The 24,922-nt window shown below is 42.5% G+C and overlaps 1 protein-coding gene across 1 annotated transcript in view; it reads left to right on the top strand.

Moving 5' to 3' along the window:
- Positions 1 to 24,922, top strand: part of POU6F2 (POU class 6 homeobox 2) — a 400,577-nt gene that overhangs the window by 332,031 nt on the left and 43,624 nt on the right. The window contains exon 6 of the mRNA XM_055085090.1: positions 16,503 to 16,649. Coding sequence (XP_054941065.1) covers positions 16,503 to 16,649 — 147 coding nt within the window. The remainder of the gene's footprint in view (positions 1 to 16,502; positions 16,650 to 24,922) is intronic.

Genomic DNA, 24,922 nt, shown 5'->3' on the forward strand with positions numbered 1-24,922 from the left:
GGGCCTCCCTCTGCTGCGGCCTCTCCCGTTGCGGAGCACAGGCTCCGGACGCGCAGGCCCAGCGGCCGTGGCTCACGGGCCCAGCCGCTCCGCGGCACGTGGGATCCTCCCAGACCGGGGCGCGAACCCGGTTCCCCTGCATCGGCAGGCGGACGCGCAACCACTGAGCCACCAGGGAAGCCCCAACCGTGAATATTTTTATTTTAAAAAAATTTTTATTGGAGTCTAGTTGCCTTACAATATTGTGTTAGTTTCTACTGTACAGCAAAGTGAATCAGCAATATGTATACCTATATCCCCTCTTTTTTGGATTTCCTTCCCATTTAGGTCACTGCAGCACGAATATTTTTAAGGTTAACAAAAAATGCTATGGTTGCAGAAACTAAGGAAACTAGAGAACCAAATGTAACTTGGTAAATTGGCTTCTTACTACAAACATTTTTTTTCTTAACTGCAATATCTTAGACATGTGCAAATGTGTGTTTCTTGGTTTTGTTAACATTGAGGATTTAAAAACAAAATGAAAGCCTTAGTGGCCATTTTTTCTCTCTGTTTAGCAGTTATCTACTACGGTACATACAATAAAAAATAAAAGTATTATATCCTCAAGCTAGACTTAGGCAAGTCAGCCACAGGTCGAGTTCTAAACCTGTAGCCTTTAAAATAGACACACATGGACACACGTGGCCCTCTTCCAAATCCCCACACATACCAGTACAGAGAACCGTCTTCCAGTTTTCCACTCTTGCGGGTTTCGTTTCTAACACGTGTGCTTGCTTTCTGATTCTGTTCCATTCCATTCTGAATTCTTCCTGGGATAGAAAAGGTGCTGTGTTGGGTGGTGACAATGAGGTTGCCATCAGATACCCTTGTGTTCATTTCATGGTGATATTTCACCTAACAGTAATTCAAAACTATTGCCATCCTGCTCACTGAATGGTAATGCAGCTGTGTTTGTGAACGCTCAAAGTTCGTGCGGTCTGCAGGGTTCTTTTGCAGTCAATAAATTTTATCTTAGCCAATTTGCATGAACATTAAAAAAGCACCAGAGGGAATTTTGTTCAGACCTAGATGGTTCCTGGAGCACCTAGGTTCGAAATGTAAAGTCCTTCCTTTAAAAATCGTTGATGAGAATAGCCGAAGTGGATCACAAGCTTATTCCATTGGCCTATTTGTTAACTCTATGGATAACAGAGTAATACATCATCCAGCTTTTCTCAGCGCGTATAACATAGAATGCATGTATTAGGGATGTTCGTGGTATCACATGCAAAGGGGGCACCATGATCAAATATTATTGGGAAATGCAGAGTTAAACAAGCTGAATGGGTTTCCTTTTGTAAATCACCAAGAGGTAGATGCTTCACACAGTTTCCCAAACCTTTTATTCCAGAAACAATCCAGGACCAGGGTTTCACTAAACCCACTTTAGAAGTGCTGTAATTTTCAAATGTTCTACCAGAATATCATTGCTTGCTAGCATGTAGAGCTAAAGCTAAAAATACGTTGTTCTAAAGACATTATGAACTTCCAATTTATTTTGATAAGTTCTGAGAAATTACATTTCCCCTTGTTACTTGATGATGTTTTCTTTAAAACGTTTTCTTGAAACCAAAATTTTGGAAAAGTAAACTTGTTTATTTCCTATGGTTTTTTTTTTCATTTTCTGCTTCTATATTTTATTTTATTTAAGTGATGTTTTCTATACAGTGATTATACAGTCACCTCTAACGTCATATATTGTCTTTCTTCCTTTCTTTCTTCCACTTGGCCATCTTGCTTTATTTTTTCCTTCCATTACTGCAATGGAGACGCATAAGGCGTAAGGAATTTTAAAATGTGCTCTTATTTTTTTTAAGTAATATACCAAACACATAGTAAATAGTGTACATGATCATCTGAAAAATCAAATAAAGCATGAATAAAACTTTGTACTCTCCAGACACAGGAATATATCCCCCCAAAAGCCCAAATGATTCTGGAGTTCCGTGCTGAAGCTATACGGATACAAAGCCTCAGCAGCTGTATCTCTGCCCGAGTTTCATAGTGATGACCGGCCCTCTTTTCTCCCTTCTGCAGTGGTTTCCTTCAGTATCTGGACAAACTGGGATATGGCAGTTCTAACTCTTTGCTTTCGTCCTTGAAAGCCTTTGCCTGGTTGATTTGCAGTTATTTATCTTTTAACATCAGATAATTCGTTTTTTATTAAAAATCCATTACAGATTTCAAATTCTATTGCTGTTCCCTGTGATAGAGCAGTGTGCTAGGTCTGGTCACATGGGAACAGCGTGGAGCCCCAGTCTCAGCCCAGGATGTGCAGGTACCAAGCTGCTAGGCGCCCCGAAGTCAGTGACCAGCAGGGTCGTTTCAGAAACTTGCTATGAGCCCTGACAGCCTTATATCCCCGCTGGCTAAAGCAGATTTAGGAAACATTTTTTATTTAACATATTTATTTAGTAACTCTTGCAGGACTAGAACTCAAAAAATTACGGTACTGTTTTAAGTTTTATTCCACCACTTGAGCATCCTCATGGAATTTTACCCTCTGAAGGAGCTTTAGAGATCCCCCAGGTCAGGGTTCTCAGGCTTTCGCGTGCAGCCGCATCACCAGAATTGCTGTTAAAACCCAGAATGGCACTCCTGGCCCAGAGTTTCTGATTCAGCAGGCCTGGGGTGCAGGCTGAGAATCTGCATTTTCAGCTCCCAGGTGATGCTCATGTTGCTGGTCCCTGGGCCCCACGTTGAGAACCAACTGTGGTAGAAAGGCCGGTCTTGCAGCCCTCTCCAGAGGACCTGAACATTCCTGGAGCTGGCCGGCAGCCCAAACCCTGTAGAGCTATCAGAGAGGGGCGGAGGGAAATCGTGATTTCTCCAGGCCTTGGAGCAGCACCCGGGATGACGGTGGACCTCAGTGTTTACCAGGGGTATTCATCAGGGGAGGCTAACTCCGTAACACACGTCCCTGAAACCACTGTGGCTTAACTGCCCATCAGGGACCATATTTTGAAAACCACTGACCTAGTTCAACTTTCTCATTTTACAGACGAGGAAATGGAGCAGGGGCAGGGCAAGAGCCACGCCCACTTAGCAGCTGACTCAGGAAGAGAACCCGGCTGCCCTGACTTTCAGCAATTTCACATTCTCTCCTCCATCACTAGTTTACCTAGTTTCTGCCTATACATGCACATCCAGGCTCTTCTCAGTAGTTACCAGTATTGCCAAGAACATTTTAAACATATTTTTCTCTGTGCTGACTGGGTAGATTGGTTTCTTCAGTTAGTGACGTCTTGCTCTTTTCTCCCTAAATGTGGAAAATTCCGACACAGCCTTGCTTTTGCTCTTGGTGAGACTAAGCTTTATGGTTTTCAACCTGTGTTCGGTTTTATTAATGGAAACTTCCCAAGTGATCTCTACAACAACTTTTTATATTTTCTTTGCTTACGGATCCTACAGGTAGTGGTCCTACTGTTAGCTTAATGTTTTTAGAACAACCTATAACCAATATATTTTGGGAACACAGAAGGATTTTATTTACCTCTGAGCATTCTGGTCATGTTTTTTTGCTTTCTCTTTCTTGTACTTATCTTTCCCTTTCTACAGAGTCATGTTTTCTCTAATAATTTGGACCATTTGTTTTTCCTAATGGCAAAGTTCTCTTCTGGGCACTGAGGCTGCAGCACATCTGACATGGGTGTGGAGCTGTACTCTGTACCCCTGTACTGTTGACAGTAAAGGAACCATCATAAATGCTTAAGGATGCCACTTAAAGATGGATGTGACATGACCAGAAATGCATTATCTTCTCCCTATAGTGGAATCAAATGGTTAATTTGATCCCACTCTAAATTCAAGAAAGTAGAAGTTTGAAAGGTTACACACCAACAGTAAATAGGTTGATTTCTGCTGGTCCTTGGGAGAAAATAATGCATGACCCAAATGTAGTATTGTTTTGTGGGAAGAATAGCATATCTTCTGGCTAGCTTTCTTCTACAATAGCTGTTCAGTGAATAAATTTTATGAGGCAAGCAAACCATTATACATAAAAATAAAATTCAGTAACAGCTTAGACAAGGCTCTACACTGCCCATGCGTGAATAAAACCAAGATATTATGTGTAACATTTGTTACAAGCATATTTTAATAACCAATGTGTTTATTGGGGTGGAAGAAAGAGGAAGCATATGTTTTGTTCTGTATAAGTAAGTGATAGATTGAACTAGTTTGGACTTTTAAAAAGTTTCTTGAGTTTCAATGGTAAAATTAATATCTATAGAAAATATACATATTCAGGAGTAAAATAGCCCCGAAGTAAATAAAAGACTTCCATCTTCTCTGGGCAGATTCTCAGAGACTTCAAATCTTGTCATAAACTAATAAAAACCTTATAATTAATTTATAAAATTAAAGTTTTTTGTTTGTCTTGTTTTGTTTTTAATTGGTGTATAGTTGCTTCACAACGTTGTGCCAGTTTCTGCTGGACAGTGAAGTGAATCAGCCATACGTATACACATATCCCCAGTTTACAAAATCACAGCTCAATCTTCACACATGTACCCAGCCATGGATATGACGGTTGGATACATAGATACAATTTATCACTTATAATCCATCTTTGTAATTTTTGTAACAGAGAACATCCTGTATTTTAAAAGATGATGGCTTTCTTTTTATTATTCAAAATTCAGTTGTTGGTTTTTGTTGTTTTTTTTTTGTCAGTCATCAGTTGTTTAGATTTCCCTTATATAAAATAAATGAAAATATTTTGTGATTTAATGACTATCAATTAGTGTTGCTTCCCGAGCTACAAAGCTGTCAAGGCTATCTCCATGATATTGCAAAAAGATGGGAATATTTAGGTGCTTTCAAAGCAACAGCTTGCAAGGAATCTCTCAGGAGATGCTCTATTCCGTATGAACACACGCATGCCATTCATACATGTGCTTCCTAATTTCTATTTTCCTACCTTCTTTCTCTGCCTTCAGAACCCATCTCAGAATTTTCCCAGCCCCATCTGCTGCCCTGACTCTGGCCATTCCAAACACACCAGGCATTCTGATGTTCCCATAATTTTGTACTTCTTCTTTCTTCGGCTCTAACTGCCCTTCTTCTCCTGTCTGCTTAGTTGATCTGCCTCCTGGCAATTCTTTTGTGAAGCTTCCCTCACATGCCTCTCTTCCCCTAGTGAGCTAGCCACTTCCCCAGTGTTGCCCCGGTCACCGATCACACCGCTACCCCAACGCTTGTGGCTCGTTTTATATTTTACCGAGACATAATTTACATACCACATTATATTAGTATCAAGTGTACAACAAAATGATTTGACATTTGTACGGACTGGGAAGTGATCACCACAGTGAGTCCAGTTAACGCCCATCCCCACACATAGTTAGAAATCTTTTTTTCTCGCTGTGAGAACTTTTAAGATCTCCTCTTTTATCAACTTGCGAATACCCAATACAGTATTATTAACTGCAGTCCCCATGCTGTACGTTACTTCTCCATGACATATATGTCATTACTGGGCATTTGTACCTCTTGACTCCCTTCATCCATTTAGCCTACCCCCCACCTCTGGCGACCACCAGTCTGTTCTCTGTATCTGTGAGCTTGGGCCGTTGGTGTTGCTGCTGTTCACGTATAAGTGGCGTCACACGGTATTTGTCTTTCTCTGTCTGACTCATGTCACTTAGCATAATGCCCTGCGGTCCGTCCATGTTGTGCAAATGGCAAGATTTTATTCCTTTTTATGGCTGAATAGTATTCCATTTTATATATAATGATATATAATATATATTTATATGTACACCACATGTTCTTTATGCATCCATTAATGGATACTTAGGTTGCTTCCTTGTCTTGCCTATTGTAAATAATGCTGCAGTGAACAGGGGGGCGCAGATATATTTGCAAGTTAGTGTTTTTGTTTTCTTCAAATAAATATACAGAAGTGGAATTGCTGGATCATAGGGTAGCTCTATTTTTAATTCTCTGAGGACCTTCCATACTGTATCCCATAGTAGCTGCACCAATTTCCATTCCCCCCAACAGTGCATGATACCTTTTCTTTACATCCTCACCAACACCTCCTATTTCTTGTCTGTTTGATGATAGTCATTCTAACAGCTGTGAGGTAATCTCTGATTGTGATTTGGATTTGCACCATTGGCTCTTAATTTATCTATCTACAGACCTGTCTTCCCACACCCTGGAAGCTCTTTGGGGGAGAGACACATAGTCAGTGGTCAATGTTTGTTGAATCAATGGATAGCAAACTAGTCTGTATTCCAAGTGCAAAGTTACCCCATGCCACACCCCTTCTCCCACTGAAGGGCAGCCCCTGGTCTTTGCCTCCTGATCTTCTCTGCCTCCGGGCTGACCCACCCTGCCCCCTAGTCCAGCTCAGTCACCAGAGTGACCATTCTAAACCTCAGATCTGATCATGTCCCTTCACCCTCCCTTACAGAAAGAAGGTGACACACCAAGTGCTCCCTCCGTAATCTCACACCTCACCCCATCATCTGCCACTCCCTCCCTCACTTCATGGTCCCAAAATATCCAAGTACCAATGTAGTGGCTTCACACCCATGAAATGCTTTCTCTGCCCTCCATTCTGTTCCCAGTGGTGAGAAGCCTTCTTTCTCCCGTTCCCAACTCTTCCTCAGTCAACTCCTAATCATCCTTTTTGATTCTAAGATCCTAAGTGGTTTGCACGGCTGAGGTCTAGTGAGGGCCCCTCATCTGGGCTCCGGGCACCCCTTTCTTACAGCACTGGCTACACGGGGTGGAAATCAGCAATTCATCAATTAGGGAGCACATCAAGGCAAAAGACTCTTGCCTTGTTCACCTCTGTATCCCTGGGGCCTGGCTCAGCGCCTGCCCAATGTTTACGGGGAAGTATCTAATGAACAGAATTGTCCTGAGGCTCCGCAGAGCAGACCGTGCCTTGTCTTTCTTTGAGTGCCTCATACTTTCTTGTCTTTCTTCTGCCCTCAATAGCACCTATTTTCCCTGCAGGGGCTCAGCCAGTGTTGGGGAGTAATTTAAGTAAATTAGACGTGGGCGGGGCAAGAGTGTGCCCTGCTTTCCGTAGCTAGAAACTGGAATAATACCAATTGCTGTACCAGGGAAGCAATTTATTCTTTAAAAAAATTAACCTTTTTTCTTTCATCACAGGAGTGCTCCCAATCACTTATTTAAACTGGATGATAGAATAAAAGATACAGAAAGAGTAATTTTGAAATATCAACAAATTCACCTAACTAATGTGCCATGACAATAGGCAATTGGTGAGAGGAGCGCTATTGTATGTAAGTAGGAAAATAGCATGAAACTCAATAAAAAGATAGATTTTCAGGTTATTAAATGGAGGACTAGACAGAAAAGGAAATGAGATGTGTAAGCTGGTGGTAATACAGTATTGGCCTGCATATAACTTAGATAAAATCTGATTTAGTGTTGGTGAGTTTCCATAATACTGACCTCTCTGCTTCCAAATCAAATGTATTGGGGTAAGTTAAACACTAGTTTTTCCCCCTCAACGCTGGGCAATTTTATCAGTAAATTTAAAAATAAAAAAGAAATGCCTCCCATCGGAGAGCTTTCTAATAGTTTGCAGCCAATCACAGCATGCTGGCCAGACTTATTTCGTTCCCCTCCCTCAAGGGGTCCCTGTTCCCTCGGTGCAGATCTCATCAATCATCCTGCAGAACCTGGACCCGGGCCCTCTGCAGAGTCCACCTCTCTCTCCAGCGTCCTTCTAGAACACTCTCCAGGGCATCCACATGTGCTCATAGTCTCCCCTCTGTTCACCTGCATTGATGTGCAGGGTTTGCAAAGCCATCTGAATAGAACCTCACGTTTGACACCGCCCCCAGTGACCTCCAGGAACCACAGACCATGTAAGTGCCCAAGTGGTCGACACCTCCTGAAGTCCCACCACAGTGAGGCTGCACAAAGGGAGAGCATGCCCCTCCTACACCGATGTCACACTCTGCCACCTAGCCTCAAAGGGACACACGGATCCATCCTTATCTGGGGAAAACAGCCCTTTCTGCTCCTGCCTGTGCTGCTGTCTGCAGGAGCTTTGCTCTAGTCCATGGGGCTGGGCTGGGGATGCAAACCCCATAGCCCAACTCCATCTCCACCAACACAGCCCAAGGATTAAAAAAAAATAAAAGCCCTCATCCACTGCCTCCTTATGCTTCAGCTCCCAAGTAACATCAAACCTGGAGCCTAAGCCCTCCACGCAGCCCCATCCCCACTCGATTCTCGGCACGCAATTTCCAGGGATGCTTTTGGTCCAAGAGGTCCAGGGAAGAGCCTTCATCCTTAGATGCTGCCATTGTTTTTATATCCTGGGATAGTCTCAGAATTCCTTGGGGGAGTCTGCCTGGGCAGCTGAGAGGAATGCTGTAAGTGCAGGCGCTGACTCACAGGAGGAACTGACCCATCAGGGATTATGCACGAACCCTCAGGACCGAGTCACCCGTATTCAAGGCTCTGGTCAGTCAGTCCAGCGGGTGTGAGAGGCTCTAAAGTGTGGTGCTGTGTTTTTAAAAAGATGAGGTTAGACAAATTTCCTCCAAAATTTTCACTCTTTTCTGTAAATTGAAGGGTCCAACTCCCACCAAGGTCCCAGTCAGGCCTAGATATCTTTGACTCACTCCTTCATATGTTCATTCAATCCATGTTGACTGAGGGCCTGCTGGGTGCCTGGTGTTGTTGAAGAGCTGAAGATACAGCAGTGAACCAAAACCTGTATTCTAGAGAGAGGAATGAATGACTGATGTAATATTAGGCTCTACAAGTGCTGTGAAATACATGAGAAAACTAGATGGAGAGTGAAAGGGGATTTTTTTAAACTTTGTGTTACAGAAAATTGCAAGCACATGTAAAAGTAGAAAAAATAGCATGATGAACCATATATATCCACCACCTAGGCTCTACAGTGATCAACACCAGACCCTCTTCTATATCCCCACCCCTTCTCCCCACTGTGCAGATTATTTCAAAATGAATCCCCGACATCGTATCATTTCCTTGTACATGTTTTGGCGTGAATCTTTAAAAGAAAGGGAATGCTTTTTAGATAAAGTAGTCAAGAAAGGTGTCTCTGTGGAGGTGACCTGGGAGAAGAGAGGTGTGAATGAGAAAGGGTTGCAGATGTAGAAACAGCAAGTGCAAGCACCCCAGGGTAGTTGAGGATCTGCAAAAAGCCCCATTGTGACTCCCCTCAAGGGAGTGAGGGGCAGAGGGGACGCAAACCTAAACAATAGTATGGCCAGAAGTTCCTGGAAGGAATAAAAATTATTATAGCAAAATTTGCATAGTGGTTACCGTATGCCAGGAACTCTTCTAGTATTTTGCATATATTAACTCATGTATTTTTCACAGCATCCCCATCACGTCATTACTCCTATTATTATCCCCAGTTTACAAACACTGAAAAAACTGAGACACAGAAAGTGTTTTAGTCCTTTCAGGCTGCTATAACAAAACATCACAGACTGGGTGGCTTAATAAACCAAAAGTTTATTTCTCACAGTTCTGGAGGCTGGGAAGTCCAAGATCAAGGCACCAGCATGGTTGAGTTCTGTTGAGAGCCCTCTCCTGATTCACAGTGCTTTCTCACTGTGTCCTTATGTGGTGAAAGGGGCTAAAGATCTCTATGGGGTCTCTTTTCATAAGGGCACTAATCCCATTCGTGAGGGCTCCACCCCTGTGACTTAAGCACCTCCCAAAGGCCCCACCTCCTAATACCATCATCTTTGGGGGTTAAGATTTCAACATATGAATTGGAGGGAGGGGGTGCACAAACATTCAGACCTTAGCAGAAAGGTACAGCAAGTTACTGGCAGCTTCATGATTGGAACCCAGGCAATGTAATTCCAGAATGCAAGCTCTTAATCCTTACACTGTGCTGCTCCCCTTTCCCTTTTCAGATAGAATGGTTCATTCACTGCCAGTCACATTTCTGTGCAACTCTGGGCGAGCACAAGGTAGACAGAGACAGACTCAGAGATGCCCTCCCAGGTCTCTTTGAACCCACCACCTCTTCTCTCACTGACCCCACCCCAGACTGCCACCCCCTCCAGGTCTGGATACTGCTCCCCGGACAGCTCATCTTTTCCTACCTCCCATCTCTTCCTACCAGATCTCTTTCCCTCTTTGACTATAAGCCCCCGGAGGGTAGGGAACATGTCACTCTGTCATTCACACCATCTCTCTCACACTGTGCCCAGAACATAGTGGGTCCTGAATAAATGTTTGCAGGGTTAAGACTTTAATGAGTGAAAGGGAGTGACATTTGCCTTGTAGCCATAATTGTTCAAGTTCCACCCAGATCCCCTGGAATCCTTCTTTTCTGTAAGTTGCCCCCGTCTTGGGGGGCTTTCAAAAACCAGCACGAGCAGCTCTTCTTCCAAAGACTCCACTTTGTCCCAAGAGCAAAGAGCCAACAATACCCAGGGATTTGAGTCCCAAGCCTCTCCTCCACCCCACAGATGTGAACTGGGACTGTCAGGTGTTGAGTGTGGACACCCAGCTTCCTTGCCTCGGGGGTGGGAACGCACACTCCAGAGCCCCTACCAGATTGGAATTCCTCCCTTCCCCCTCCATCCTGTTTCTGGGAAACTCAACCTCAGACTTTAGGTCATTTACAAAATTCCTCTGTTAGCTAGTGTAGCTGGGTGTTGATAGAAAGTTACTGGAGCATTAATAGAAAATTACTATACTCACAGTTGGCCACAAAATTAAAATAAATTAAATATAATTCATTTTGAGACTAGACTGAAATCAATGTGACCTTACGTTGATGACTCGAAGGTATTTTAGGACGTTGCAGTATCTGAGAGTCGTCACGGCACATCTCATGCACTCCAGTCTGAGACGTCTCAGCCATGGAAATGGGGGCTTTTGGTTGGTAGAGAGTTGGATGGGCAGCATGTAGCACGTTGCCATCTCTCCAGGGAAGTGGGCAGAGAGCAAGCAGCGAAGCTTGACTCAATATTAAAACTCACAAAACTGAGACTTCTCCGGACGTCCAGCAGTTAAGACTCCGCGATCCCAGTGCAGGGGGCACGGGTTCGAGCCCTGGTCGAGGAACTAAGATCCCGCATGCCGCGTAGTGCCCCCAAAAATAAACATTAAAATTTAAAAATAAAATAAAACTCACAAACCTGATCTCTGTGATGGGCGTTTCATAACACATAATAATCATGAGACCAAAGGGAAAAACCTTAGTAGGATAAAACACACATCGGGTGGGTCATTGAGATGAATATGGCCGCCCTTCCAGAATTTGTCTACCGGTATTTCCTTGACCTTTAAGAGAAGTCTTGAGGGTAAGAAGTGGAAATACTGATTTGGTTAAAAGAGTCCCAAGGAACCAAGAAACACGTTTTGCAGTATAAGAAAAGTCAAGGACCTAGTGTATGGAAATGAAGAGCTACATTTGCCCTCCTGTTTCTAGGCAGCCACTGCCAGTCATTTCGGACCTTAAGTGGGGAATGAATTGTGATGAATGTGTTCATGAACATCCTCATTTAAAAACAAATGGCACCACAGTTCCAGAGTTTTAAATTGAAAAGTTAGTAGCAAAAAGAGCTGCTCCAAAATCCATACTCTATAAAATTCACATAGTTCATGAGGAGAATGATAAAACTATAGATCTTGAGCAATTATGCTCCAAAGAAAGGTTTGAGCCGGCTGCATTCGTAAGGTCCTGCTGGTACAAAGACATAGACATAGAATATAACACTATAGCCAAAGTGCTGCGTCATGCTGCCGTATTTTTGAAAATAAGATTTATACTAATAGAATAATGTAATCAGCAAATTTTCAGGAACAATATTGTGACTACTGAGGCTCAGAGTCAAGCAACCTGAATTCTTTAGCAGGCTGTAGAATGTGAGTCTTTCAGAGAAAGAGAAGACGGGGCAAGATTTGGATACCCCACCACATTGTCTCTGGTGACATTTATGTGATGTCACACAGATGACACCATCTAAGAGTCCTCCTTGAAGAAACTGTATCAGAGTTTTTCTTTCCATCACCATTTAGTGTCCACAGATAATAAGCATGTGCATAGAGCACTATGGATTTGGGAATATGGATTTCTTCTCATTATGAGATGACTACCCAATATCCCTATCAATACGTGAATGGAGAAATCAACCATTGCAAATCCCAAGGGAAATTTTTTTTATGAATCTACTTCCTGCATGCCTTCACTATCAAATTAACAACTGTGGGATCGACTCATTCACCATAGTTTGACATGAGGCAGGAACTAAACTGCAAAATGGGTGTCCTTCTGGAACCCTAACAAAGTTGTAAACTAAGCGTGAGATAAAACAGACCAGAAAAAAAAGAGGTCTTCTCTTGCTGTTCTGCCACCTACCTACCCTGGCCTCAGAATCAAAACACTGCTTTCTTTATAAATTTCTCTATACGTGATCAAATATGAGACGCCAGCAGGTGATGTCATTCTTCTTTCAGATGTCCTCCCGTCTGAAATATCTTTAAACCCCATATTTATCTTTTCAACTATACAACTCATCTCATCTAACAATCACATTACTTAGCTAATCGCTTTCTTCAAGCTACTGTTTTAAAATAAGCAAAATAAAATTAGAGAGTACAATTTGAAGTATAAAAATGGAGACTACAGTTACTGTGTTCACATTACTTCCAGAGTAAAAAGATATTTGTGGAGGTGAGTTCTAATTCTGATGAATTAATCAGTTCATAATCCTGCTGCACAATATGAGCTGTGAGGATAATAGCTAGCACTATTTCAGAACATGATATATGCCAAGTATTATTCCAAAACTTTTTTGCGTATGTTACCTCATTTAATTCTCCTCGTAACTCTGTGAACAGTGGTGCCCTGTTTACACCCATTTAACCTATGAGAGTATGAAGCATGGTTTACTTAAAGTCAGAAGCCAAGGCAGTCTGGTTTCAGAGCGGATCCCCTCAACTGCATGAATGGATAGACCAGGCTCTGTGAGGTTTGAAGCCTTTGCTTACCGGTACAAAACTATTTTTGTTTTATTATCCTGTTATTTTTATTCTCTAAAATTCAGGGGGCTGTCTTAAGGAATTAGTGTTCCTCTTAGTAGGTTTTTAGACTATCTGAGAATTATAGAACTATAGCTTGATGTATTCAAGGCCCAGAATCCATTTGGATGTGACGTGAGGACTCTCCCTCTGCAAATCCTGCTTTGAGAGCTACCACATTTATAAACAAGCTTGCACCAGAGTGCGGCATGTCTTTCGAACTGGTCTATTGCAAACACAAGTATGTAGCACAGTCAGACCTCATTTGGGCCATCCCTTGCTGGTTAGGTACATTGGCAATGAAAGATCTGAAGGCATACACTTGGCAGTGTCTTCAAAATATCCAGTTGGTCCTAGAACGTTAACATGCTCATTATGTGTATTTACTGTGCCTGGGCTCCCCACTGTCCAAATCTCCCCCGAGTCTCCAATCAAGAAGAAGTATTGCGAGGAGCACTGCTAACGTGACAGGACTGGGGACAATACAGAGTGACATGACCCAAGGTGATGAAGAGAACACTTATGGTTTCCTGACCGTCCCTTCCCCCGTCCCTGCCACGTATCTTAATGCATATTACCTCCCTGCCTTGGCAGTCCCAGACAGAAAAGCCAAAAGACATTTAGGAAGCTGCATCCATCGACAACACCAACGGTCCATCTGAAATGCTGTCAGCTTACAGATTGATTTGTACCTGCTCTCTGTATATACCACTCACTCCCTTGCCTTCACTTCCAACCGTGCTTCCAGGGGCCAGCAAGGCATCTCCCCAGAGCCCTGCACCCTTCACAGAGACCTAGGGATGCAAGTAAGAGAGCCATCGAGTTGGCATTTGCTTCATTAAGAGAGAAAGGCTGCAAAAACAGGAACAGATTGGATTTCAATCTAGGACCGGGATATAGAGAAAGTAAACGTTAAAAAATAAACAAAATCTGTACATCCATGGTCGCTGAAGCAATCTTCCAAAACAGTAGAAGTATTCCCATTCCTGGCCCCATAACACAGAGGCCCAGAGCCTGATTTTAAGTAGGTGCTTTGTTTTATATTCAGAACAACAGTTTATCCTTTACATAATGCCTGAATTTATTGCGACTACATGGGACTATTGCTGAACAACACACTAGTGTCCTAAATGTTGGGAATTCTCATCTACACTGTTGTATTGTATCCAGAGAGTAATTCCAAAATTTTCTATGTGAATTTTTGATTGACCTAGATGTTAGGGAAATGTCTTCCAATTTTTAAAAATATTTTCTCTTCATTAAATAGGAAGCACTGTCTATCTTCTTTAGAAAGCATTCTGTAGGTACTGATTTAAATGTTTCACTCAAAATTCGTGGACAAAATTGCATATTCAACATGAAAACCAAATTGCACATAATTTAATCTTTCTTTGAGATTAAAAGCTTATTTTGAGAGCTCCCTGAAATTCAGGAATTTCGTTATGATTTCAGCTCGTATTGCATGAAAAGAAATGTAAACATAGCAACCGGCCCATGACCTGAGAATTGTGTACCACTGGGCAGTGTCCATCCTGGCCATTTGGGGAAGGTATTCCTCAAGTGGTCTTCTCACTTTGGAAGTGAAAAAAAAAAGAACACACTATAAACCCTTTCACTTTAGGGAGTCAAGCCAAAAACAAGGAGAGTTTCCATTCAACATATACCATTACTTGCCTCCTATACACTGTACAAATATCCTCAGAAAACCAAGATCAAGACCAACCTGAATTTTAAATCCCATGGTGGTAATCTGGGATAAGACAGGGTTTCTCTTTAGACTAATGAATGAGAATATTTGTTTCTCCTTAAAAAGAAAATCATTATTATCTTTTAGGAGAGAGATAAAGGCAAAAGACACATAATGTAATGAGCTGAAAGTGGATTTTCATTGCTAAAAAAATGTGCTGGGTCAATGGAATTACTGTAGAACTAGTGCTGTGAAATTTTGTTATAAAAGTCTAAAGAAACCAGTAAGATAAGGATATCACATTAATGGGGGGGGAGAATTATTAAATTCTTGTCCTTTTTGATATTTCCTCTGACAGTTAGTATTTCCATCCTCATCAGATGACATAAACTCTAGGCAAATTTCCAAAGGAATTAAGTAATAAAATATGTTTTGAGAGGAAAGAGGGAGGGAAAAAGGAAAAGAAAGAAAAAGACAAGAAACTGAGACAGTAAAGAGAAAGTAAAGAAGAAAGTTTAAAAAAAAAAAAAGAGCTTCTAGGACTTGAATTAAGTATGGCATTAATTTTTTTCTACCAAGTCTTAGTCTTGGCAGGTTTCTGCTAAATGCAGGAATTTCATGGATGTGGGAACTGGTGATGGAAAATGCATTATTATACACAACAATTGCTGTACTTGAGAGGAACTATATGGGAAAAAATAACACCCTAGAATAAATACAAATGAAATTCATGTATCAAAACCATTACTGTGAAAATAGTTTAAATGTTTCTTGCATTTATATCTAGTCATTAACCTAAATGCAGATTTTAGTTCAAGCTACACTTCTGCCTCATGGTCAGAAGGCCTGAAAACCTGTGACGTGGAAAATTGGCAGGATAAAGAATATTGAATTGGCCTCCACGGAAAAACAAAATTTGGCAGCCATAACCTCCTCCTTGGACGGCTCTCTCCACCCCCGGTTCCCCCCGACCCCAACCCGCCACGATTCCCCTGTCAAATTCCTCCCTAGCCCACTCTTGTCCCAGCAAAGAGAGCAAGGGAAGGCCGTATATACCGACTAAAACAGCAAGCTGATGTCAACCTGACCATTCACCAGGGGACCTTTCTCCTTGACCTTGAATCCCATGGTTCAAGTGAGCCCCCCCAAAAGTCCCAACCCTAGACTTAGCCTCTGAGAGCACAGAGGCTGGAGGTTTCTATTTCCCCTGACTTTGGTTTCCTTCATCCTTGGAGAAGGACGTGGGGTGAGGCGTCTGCCTTACCAGGTATGAACCTGCAATTCACAAATGAAAATGATAAACTCATTTGCATGAATCCTTAAAATCTCCTCCTCTCCTCCACCCCTACTCCCATCCTGTTTTAATCCCACATTCAGTCTGGTTGCCTCAAGCAAAGAAGACCTTTTCTCCAAGTTTTATTTAGTCTAGCAAACAAAACCCAGGGACTTCTCCAAAATTATGTCTCCACCTGGGAAGATCCTAAGGTCCCACCTCGCCCCTGGGGCCCACCTCCCTCCCTCCTGGGGCGACTCCCAAACCCAGGCTCCATTAAGCAGCCCAGCGTTGATGGAGAACATTTCCCTCCCAGCCTCATTTCCAACCTTTCCCAAACCCTACAGCTTCAGAGGGAATGTTCCCCAGGCCCTTTGCATGAGCCATTTGGAGCGATAACTTTCCCCCCACAAGTGAATGTTGTTTCCGTGTGCTGTGCGTGTCTTGGTGGTTTCACCCTGATCTTTTCTCTCTTTGCAGCTGGTTAATAATCCACTAGCAAGTCAGGCTGCAGCGGCTGCAGCAGCAGCCGCCATGGGCTCCATAGCAAGTTCCCAGGCCTTTGGCAATGCCCTCTCCAGTCTGCAGGGGGTCACGGGTCAACTAGTTACTAATGCACAAGGACAGGTGAGTGGGAGATGGGAACAAGAGTGAATTTTTATGGTGGATTGAACTCGGAAAAGAAATGAATTTCTTTTGCATGACAGTGATATGTAACCGCAGCCATTCAAGGCAAACAAATAATGTTGACCAGCAACGTCAAGAAGAGGAGAAGGGTTGGAGGTGTTTCTCTACTTTAGAAGCAAGAATTTTCCTCCTTCCCCTAGAATGTCTACTAAGTTTTATTTTGGTTCTATTTCTATACGATGACTCATGTTATGACCTTAATTGAAGAAATTACTTTTCAGGATTGGGAGACTCTTTCTAAGAAAATCAGTTACATTTTACAAGTAAGATTTCCATTTTGCTTTTTTTTTTTAATTTTTTCTTTTTTTGGAAACTTGGGTATTGGAGGAGACTGGTAAGTTTCCTTCCCTGATTGCTCTAAGATTTTTAAATTAGCCTTAAGAAAGCTATTGCTGGATGTATGGGGAGGTGATGGGGAACAATTCAGGATGTCCTGTAAAGGCGAAAAAGAAAAGCTGTGAGTTAGAGTTACCCCCAAACCGCCAGTCGCCGACGTGCCCAGCCTCTTGCGGACTCTCACTAGACCTCAGCGGCCTCTTGTGTGCTTGTAGATGTACTTCAGCCTGCTAGGGCCAGTAAACCTTGCTCATGTCACCATCAGGCAACGTCTGTTCCCTCACACTGCTCACGTGCCCGCATCGCGGCCACCAAGATGCTGATGGGGCTTCTTGATGAAGGTGGTCCCTCTTCAAGACCCCAGTAAACCTGAAAGCTGCATGCAGAGCCAAAGAGGTTGAAGCTAATGGTGTCGGGGTGCCCTCCTTTCAAAGGCCTGACACAGAGCCCAGCCTCGCTGGGTAGGGCACCTGGTTCTCGAATGTTGCTGTTTCTGATGATGAAACACAAGAGAGAAGGCGCTTGCAACCTTGCTGAGATTTTTCCTCCCAGGGTTATTTGCCCAGCAGTGAGGTTACTCCTCTATGCGTGGCCTGCTCTGGGGGAACAGGAATTGAGGTGTCTTAAACCTTGCTTTATTTTACATAAAGAGTAAACAGAGATGCATTATAATCTAAACCAGCTCCATCCACATCCCAGGGGGAAAAAAAAAGCTGATCTTGTTATATTTCCTGGGCGGATGCAGGATTGTCCCATCAGAACCCCTGAGGCCTGAACGATGGAGCTTGTCAAAGAGCGGCCCCCAGGTAATGAATCATCTTATCACAGGTGCACACCACACATATTAAAGGAGGGATGTATGAACGCCGTGCCCTCCATGGTCACCTTTCAATGTCGGCTTTAACCCTTGTTCCAATCCCTTTTCATCAAAGGATCATTTTATGCAGCCGGCTCTAAATGGAGGCTCTCAAGAGCCTATTAAGGTTCTGGAGGGATGGGGTATTGGTGTGGAGGAACAGTTGGTTACAATATCTATAAGTCATACTCAGATCAGGTCTGTCCTGGTAGCTGTTTCCTGGAGTTGTGCCCAAAATAGAACACCCTGTTTCCTTCCTGCGAGGCAGCCGACCCTTGAAATGTAAATTTTAAGAGTTCATAGATAGACAGCTTAACCATTGATGTGTATTTCCCTCTGATTTTTCTTGTTTCCATGTCCCAATAAAATGTACCGCGATGCCCCGCCTCTTGAGTATTTGTGATGAAGAAAATGCTTTATTGTTTAGAAGGAATTATTAGTTTATTCTTCTGATGATTTAATGGCTGATCATTTTTGCCGGTTACAAATCCACCTCCTCAGGGGCTAGAGTTACAGCCTCTGCTTTGTATGGCCTTGGCCAGCCCCCATCCCAGGGGCTCCCAGCCCACAAGTACCCCTAAGGAAATGGGCTTCAAAGTTGAAGCTTGATTGGCACTCTGCATAAATTAAGAGTTGATTTTAACCTTAATTTTTCTATTTTAGAAACTGTGTTATAATAGTTGATTTGATATGGTACACAAACCTCCTAAAGTAAAACAGACTTACAGAGAAATCAATCATGGCCACTTATAAAGTCTTGTCTGAGAGTTTTAGACACGTCCCAATGGCATCATGTCCCCTTCCTAGTGCAAGAAGAGACCAAGATGCTTCCATTTCCCAAGTAGAGGAATTGGCCACATTGATGCAGCACTATAGGTTTTTTTAAATCTTTGTAATATAAACACCATCGTCTTCCCAGAAAACGGTGCATGCCCTGCACCTCTTGGCACAAAGATACCTATTTGAGCCTTACAAAGCAGTCAAATTATACCCCCAAAAAAGGCAAATATTATTTGGGCTGTGTGTGTGTGTGTGTGTGTACTCCTTTGGCTTGTGTTAATGTGGTACAAAAGGTAAGAATACATTGGAATCAGGTTAATGCAATCGCCATGTTCAAAATACCATGTAAACTAGGATTACTACATGCAGCCCATTTTCAATTCCTTAAAAATCTCCATGGAGCTTTCCCAGAAAAGATACAAAGAGAAAACTAAATATATTTAGAGATTCTTTCATTTGAGTTCTTGACATCAACTATTTTTTTTTAATTTGGAAGTTCACCTGGGAGTAGTAACATTAAAATCTAAACCTAAGTTAGAAAAGCATGTTTCACTCCACTGATAACTTGCTACGGTAGGTCTGTTGATTGCAAGCAGGGGCATTGTGTTATCAGTAAGGCCCTGATCCTTGCTCCCCACTGCTAAGATTCTCTCTGCTCCCTGGAAACTGAAGTGGGATCACTCCGTAGTTAAGAGCCCTGACTGATTTCAGACCTGCCTGGGAGTGGGTTTAGGCTCTACCTCTTTTGGGTCTTATGACATTAGGGCAATGACTTAACCTTCCTAAACCAGAGCCTCATCTTCAAAACTCTAACACAACCCCTATGAGGCAGACTGAGCTAGTGTCTCGCGCTCGGAGGGCAGGTGGTCCTAGGTCTGCCTCCTTGGCTGGGCAGATGCCCACACAGGGAGACATGCCCGGATCTTCCTTCAAGCTCTAGGGCCTTAGACTCTCAACAGGAAATCCTACCACCTGGGACTGTAGTTTTGCTTCCTTGTCTTGGAATCTGACTACGTTTCCATTTACTGGATCTCAGTAAATTTCAATGTAGTTAAGGATTTTTTTATGTTCTTTTTTTCCAACTAGTAGTTATGAGCAAATATGGAGGAAAAACTTCAGACATTTTATACCCTTCTAACCCTGCCATTCATTTGCAGTTAATTCAGAAGTCAGACACTGGTCCGAAGAGTGAATAATTCTAACAAAATAATACATTCTAAAGTCACAAAGCACATATCTTACCCAGGGATGTTAAAGTATTTTAAAATTATATCACACGCAGCTTCACTCTGAGGTGGGAAGGTACCAAGTGTTCTAATGGTAATTAGTGATAATGAAACTGATCATGGCTGTCGCAGTGCTGAGAAGAACATTTTGGCTCTCTTTGCTCACTGAATCAGGAACTCACGCGGGTGTGGAAGCTAGGCGATGGCGTGAGCGCTAGCTATAGACTCATTTGAATCCAAAGTCAGACAATAACTAGTTCCGTGACCTTAGGCAAATTACCTGAGCTCTCTGAGCCTCGGTTTCATTATAAAATAAAAATAATCAAAACTAAGCCCCTAGATTATGAAGATTATATGAGATGTGTGGGGAAAAAACCTACCGTAGCACCTGAGTACACCATCAAAGACTCAATAAATGATTATCCAAATTATCATCATTGCCATCATCATGGTTTAGAGTCTGTCTGGTATTTTCAGGAAACCTTTCTTTGGTTTGGATATACAGCAGAGGCAGTACAGTCTACAGGCAAAGAGAATGAGCTCTGGAACCAGACTGCCATTCACCAGTTGTGAGACCTTGGGCAATTGACTTACCTTCTCTGTGCCCCAATTTCTGCATCCGAAAAATGGGGATTATTATGGCACCAGCTTCTAGGCCTAAAGGGCTTAGAACAGGGTCAGGCACATAGACATCATTCAATAATACCATCACTCAATAAATGGCACCTGTTATTATTAATCAAGAAGCTATGTGTTTTCAGTTTATAACTGTGCACACAAACCTGCTGTGTGTGAGGAGTTTGAGAACGTGAGAATCTTAATTGTAGGACATTAATTTCCATTAGGGAAATCTCATCCTTACCCTGGACAGTTCAGTAGGGGTGTGTGTGTGTGTGTGTGTGTGTTCCTAACACTTATTCAGTGGGTATGTTCAGGATTTGGCAAGTAGATTTACCATCGATTTGTTTAGCTGTAGAATTGGCTTCCCTCGAGCCCCTGGCAATATCTCCTTGTTGGCGTTATTGCAGAAAAGTAAAAGCAAATGAAATTTTATTTTAACCTGGGGCTAAAGAAAGCATTTTACATTTTAACTGAAGCTCAGAATGTTTCCTGATGAAATTAGTTCTCAATCACTGTGAAATTTTCGTAAGTGGCAGCAAGGCAAGTCAAAAACCCTCCCTTCAGTCTTGCAAGAGCCAGTCAAGTGAAGAAAAAAAAAATCAACTAAACAACGTTACTCTTTTATATATAAAAAGAAGAAAAAAAATTAAAAGGACTTACCCATTCAGGTTACCCAAGAATACACACAGCATGATATGAAAAAAACGATGGCTGAGCACAGCTGGTTTGGCCAGAAGGAAGGATGTGCTGTAGGGTAGGGGCTGTTTCCTAAATGACCACAAGGCCATGATTAAAGTAAAACAATCTGCTGATTCTAGCAGTAGCCTAGGCTGGAGAGGTGGATGGAGAGGTAGGACCACCACCAGTGCCAAGTGGAAGACCATTCCAATATCATAACTTTCCAAAGTGGTGAGAAATACATGTCTTAGAATGGAAGAAACTTGATGCTGACATTGGGATGTCCCTCAGAATTATAATAATAATAAGCTCAATAGCATCTCTAGAAGGCAATAGGGTAGCTAAGAACATAGGCTTTAAAGGACGCAGGTCTGATGGGAACACATTTCTAGCTCAGTGGCCTTGGATAAGTTCTAGAACTTTCCTGGGCCTCCGTTTCCTCATCAGCAAAGTGGGAGTGATAAGACTTCTCACATACTTTTCTTGTGGGGTTAGACGTGATAATAGCAGAAAGAGTGCTTAGCAGAGTGCCTGATAGCTCTTAAGCATTTAGTAAATTACGTTAATTGATCCATAAATTAATGCCATAGCTATTTTTTTAGGATGAAGAAGCAGCGATTGACCTTGAACTCTGGCTTGCTAAAGTCACTCAACACATAATTTTAAATAGAAAGATGAGAATCTTTTAGAGAGAATCACTACAAGATGAAGGAAGATAAAGTTATAATAAATGCAAATCTTAGCCAAAAGATTGAGATATAATGAACTTAGGTGTCCATTGAGCCCCTCTGTGGGCTTGATTAGGTCTGTCTGTGTAGGAGAACTAACAAAGCCACAGCTGCCCACATTAGTAAAACTAATTTTAAACTTTATGCAAAGGAGATCAAGTGTGGAGCTTTGACAGTGGGACTAGAAACAATGCATTAGACGTATCCAGCTAAAGCCAGTTGACTGGAAACTTAGGGCGTTTCACAGGTACTCTTGTATTCCATTTTTTATAATGAAACACATTAAATGTATAGACAAAAGATAATTTTTTACATAAAAAATAGCACAAAAGACATCCTTGTTCAGCCACCTAGATATTAACTTTTTTCCATACAAGCTTCAGTTCTTTTGCTTATTTTTACTTTATTTTATTTTAGTCTATTTTACGTTTGGTAGTGTATATATGTCCACGCCACTCTCTCACTTTGTCACAGCTTACCCTTCCCCCTCCCCATATCCTCAAGTCCATTCTCTAGTAGGTCTGTGCCTTATTCCCGTCTTACCCCTAGGTTCTTCGTGACCTGTTTTTTTTTTTTTAATTTAATTTTATTTTATTTATGGCCGTGCCGCACAGCATAGGGGAACTTAGTTCCTCGACCAGGGATCAAACCCACAGACCCTGCAGTGGAGGCACGGAGTCTTAACCACTGGACCTCAAGGGAAGTCCCTATTGCTTATTTTTAAAAGAAATGAAACATTACTGATAACAGCTAAGACCTTAAAACACCTTCCATTCCTCTCTTTCCTTTCCCCAGGTGATTACTATAATAAAAGTGGTGATTCCTTTTGTGCAAGTTTTGCATTTTTACTACAAAATATTGATTTTTTTAAAGCTACAAGATCATATTACAGAATACCATTTTAATACAAAAATAGAATATATTATTTAGATATTTTGCATAAATAAGAATCAATTTGTTGAAAATTCAGAGTTGGCATCTGTATATTTCCCCCCCCCCCCCCCCAGATACTATGAACAGAGCAATCTATGTATGTAATAAACTCAACGAATGGGTTTGGCCATATTTTCTAAACCAAAATTCAAAACGGTCTGACAAAAGATTTTATTTTCTCATAGCCAATCACTCTGTTGTGCATCTGGAACTTACACTGTTGTTGGCAATTATACTTCAATTTAAAAAGAAAAAAGATTTTATTTTCTCATTGGCAAATATTATATGAAGTTTTCTAAAGGTGTACAAATTCAATCACATTAGTGAAATACATATCAACTAGCATTGTTTAATAGAATAACATTTTTTCAATCCGCTCATTCTAGAGATTGGGAAATCTATGTTTATGGGGTTAGTAACATTATACGAATTTTACCCTGGCTTTACCCAAGTAATAAAGATGAAACAGTGACCACAATAAACCACCTCAGTCTTGCCACTAACATATCAGATTTCCCCTTTGAGCCCAGTTAAGAGCTCTATCTCCTCATTTCAGGAGAGGCCATTGCATTAAAGCAGTGTGTCCTTAAATGTGCCCCTCAAGACTCCGCGCAAAAGGGGCTTCCCGGTGAGACGCGGGGAGGCGCAGCAGCTGATGAATATGCATGAGGCCGGGCAGGGGGCCCGCCCCACCGACCGGATGCGCCACAAACCCCTTTAACGTTTTCAACCCCGCTTTTCCCAAACTCCCTGTCCACCCGCCATCTCGTAGAATTTACACTTTGGGAAATGCTGCAGGAGGCAACTTACACGCATCCCTATCCACGTCTTTGAATGTGAAGCAGTGACTTCAGTCAAAAAGGAACCGCCTCCAAGGAAGCTTCTGCCCCGCCACGGGGGCTTCGCGGTGATTTCTGCGCTGCTGTTTTCAGTGCACACACCTGCATTGCGCGTTTGCGGAGAGAAGGGATCACACACCGCTCGGAAGAACTCCCAGGGGCTGCAATCCGAGCACCGAGGGCAGACAGAGAAACGAGAGGCGGCCCCCCCAGACCCCCCGCTGCGGTGCGCTGTCTGGAGTTTTGTCACCTGCAGTGACCGGGCAGGGGTAGGGGGAAGGGGTCCTCGCAAGAGATGGGTTTGATGGGAGGCCTTGCTTCTGCAGTGGCTCAGCTGCTGACACGCGGGACCTAATCAGGTCTCAGAGCCGGTCAGGGCCATCAGCACAAGCGCGGCTCTGTCCCTCGTTGTGACAGTGAATTGTTCAGCCCAACCTTTGCTGCCGGGCGAAAGGTAGCCCCCCTCTCCCTCTCTGGTCCCCTCCTTACCGCCTGCATTTCTGAAATGAAAGGGTTAATCCCATTAGGGTCATCAGTCCAAAGAGCTAGCCAGCTTAAGGCGGGATATGTGTGTATAGAGCTGAATCACTTTGCTGTACAGTAGAAATTAACACAACATTGTAAAGCAACTTACTCCAATGAAAATTAATTTTTTAAAAAAAGCTGGAAAAATAAGTACCCTCAAAAATCTTTCTTTCTGCCTTCCTCCCCCAGCAAAGCTCAGCAGGGCAGTCTGTCCTGTACAGTTAAAGGGGTGGCAGAAACAGAATGAAAAATCCATTTTGGGGGATTCACCTCTGAGGACTGAGCCAGAGAGAACCAAGGTCTCTCTCATCTAAAGCAGAGCTTTGGATTGTTGTGCTGACACATTTCTTTCTCTGGCCGCTGCATTTTTTTAAAAAATTCTTCCTCCATGAGCATTTCACTTTCCTGGAAATAGGGAAATGTGTTCTGTGTAGACGCCTGGCTCCAGGCAGTTGGACAACCCTTCTGGCTAAAAATAGGAAAGGGGCCAATTAACTAAGGAAGTAACCTAATTAACAGTTGCAATTCTGGACAGGCCGTAAGTTACAAGACTCCAAGCTCCCTCAGAGCTAGTCTGACTTCTTGAATCTTTGTTTCGCTAGCATAGTTTACATTCCAATTAGTGCAAACTTATGGCAAAATAATATCACTAACTAATGTTCATGGAATTTATTTCAGTGTGCAGAACTCT

Source organism: Physeter macrocephalus, chromosome 5 (genome assembly GCF_002837175.3).
Source record: "Physeter macrocephalus isolate SW-GA chromosome 5, ASM283717v5, whole genome shotgun sequence".
In the NCBI taxonomy this organism is placed as follows: domain Eukaryota; kingdom Metazoa; phylum Chordata; class Mammalia; order Artiodactyla; family Physeteridae; genus Physeter; species Physeter macrocephalus.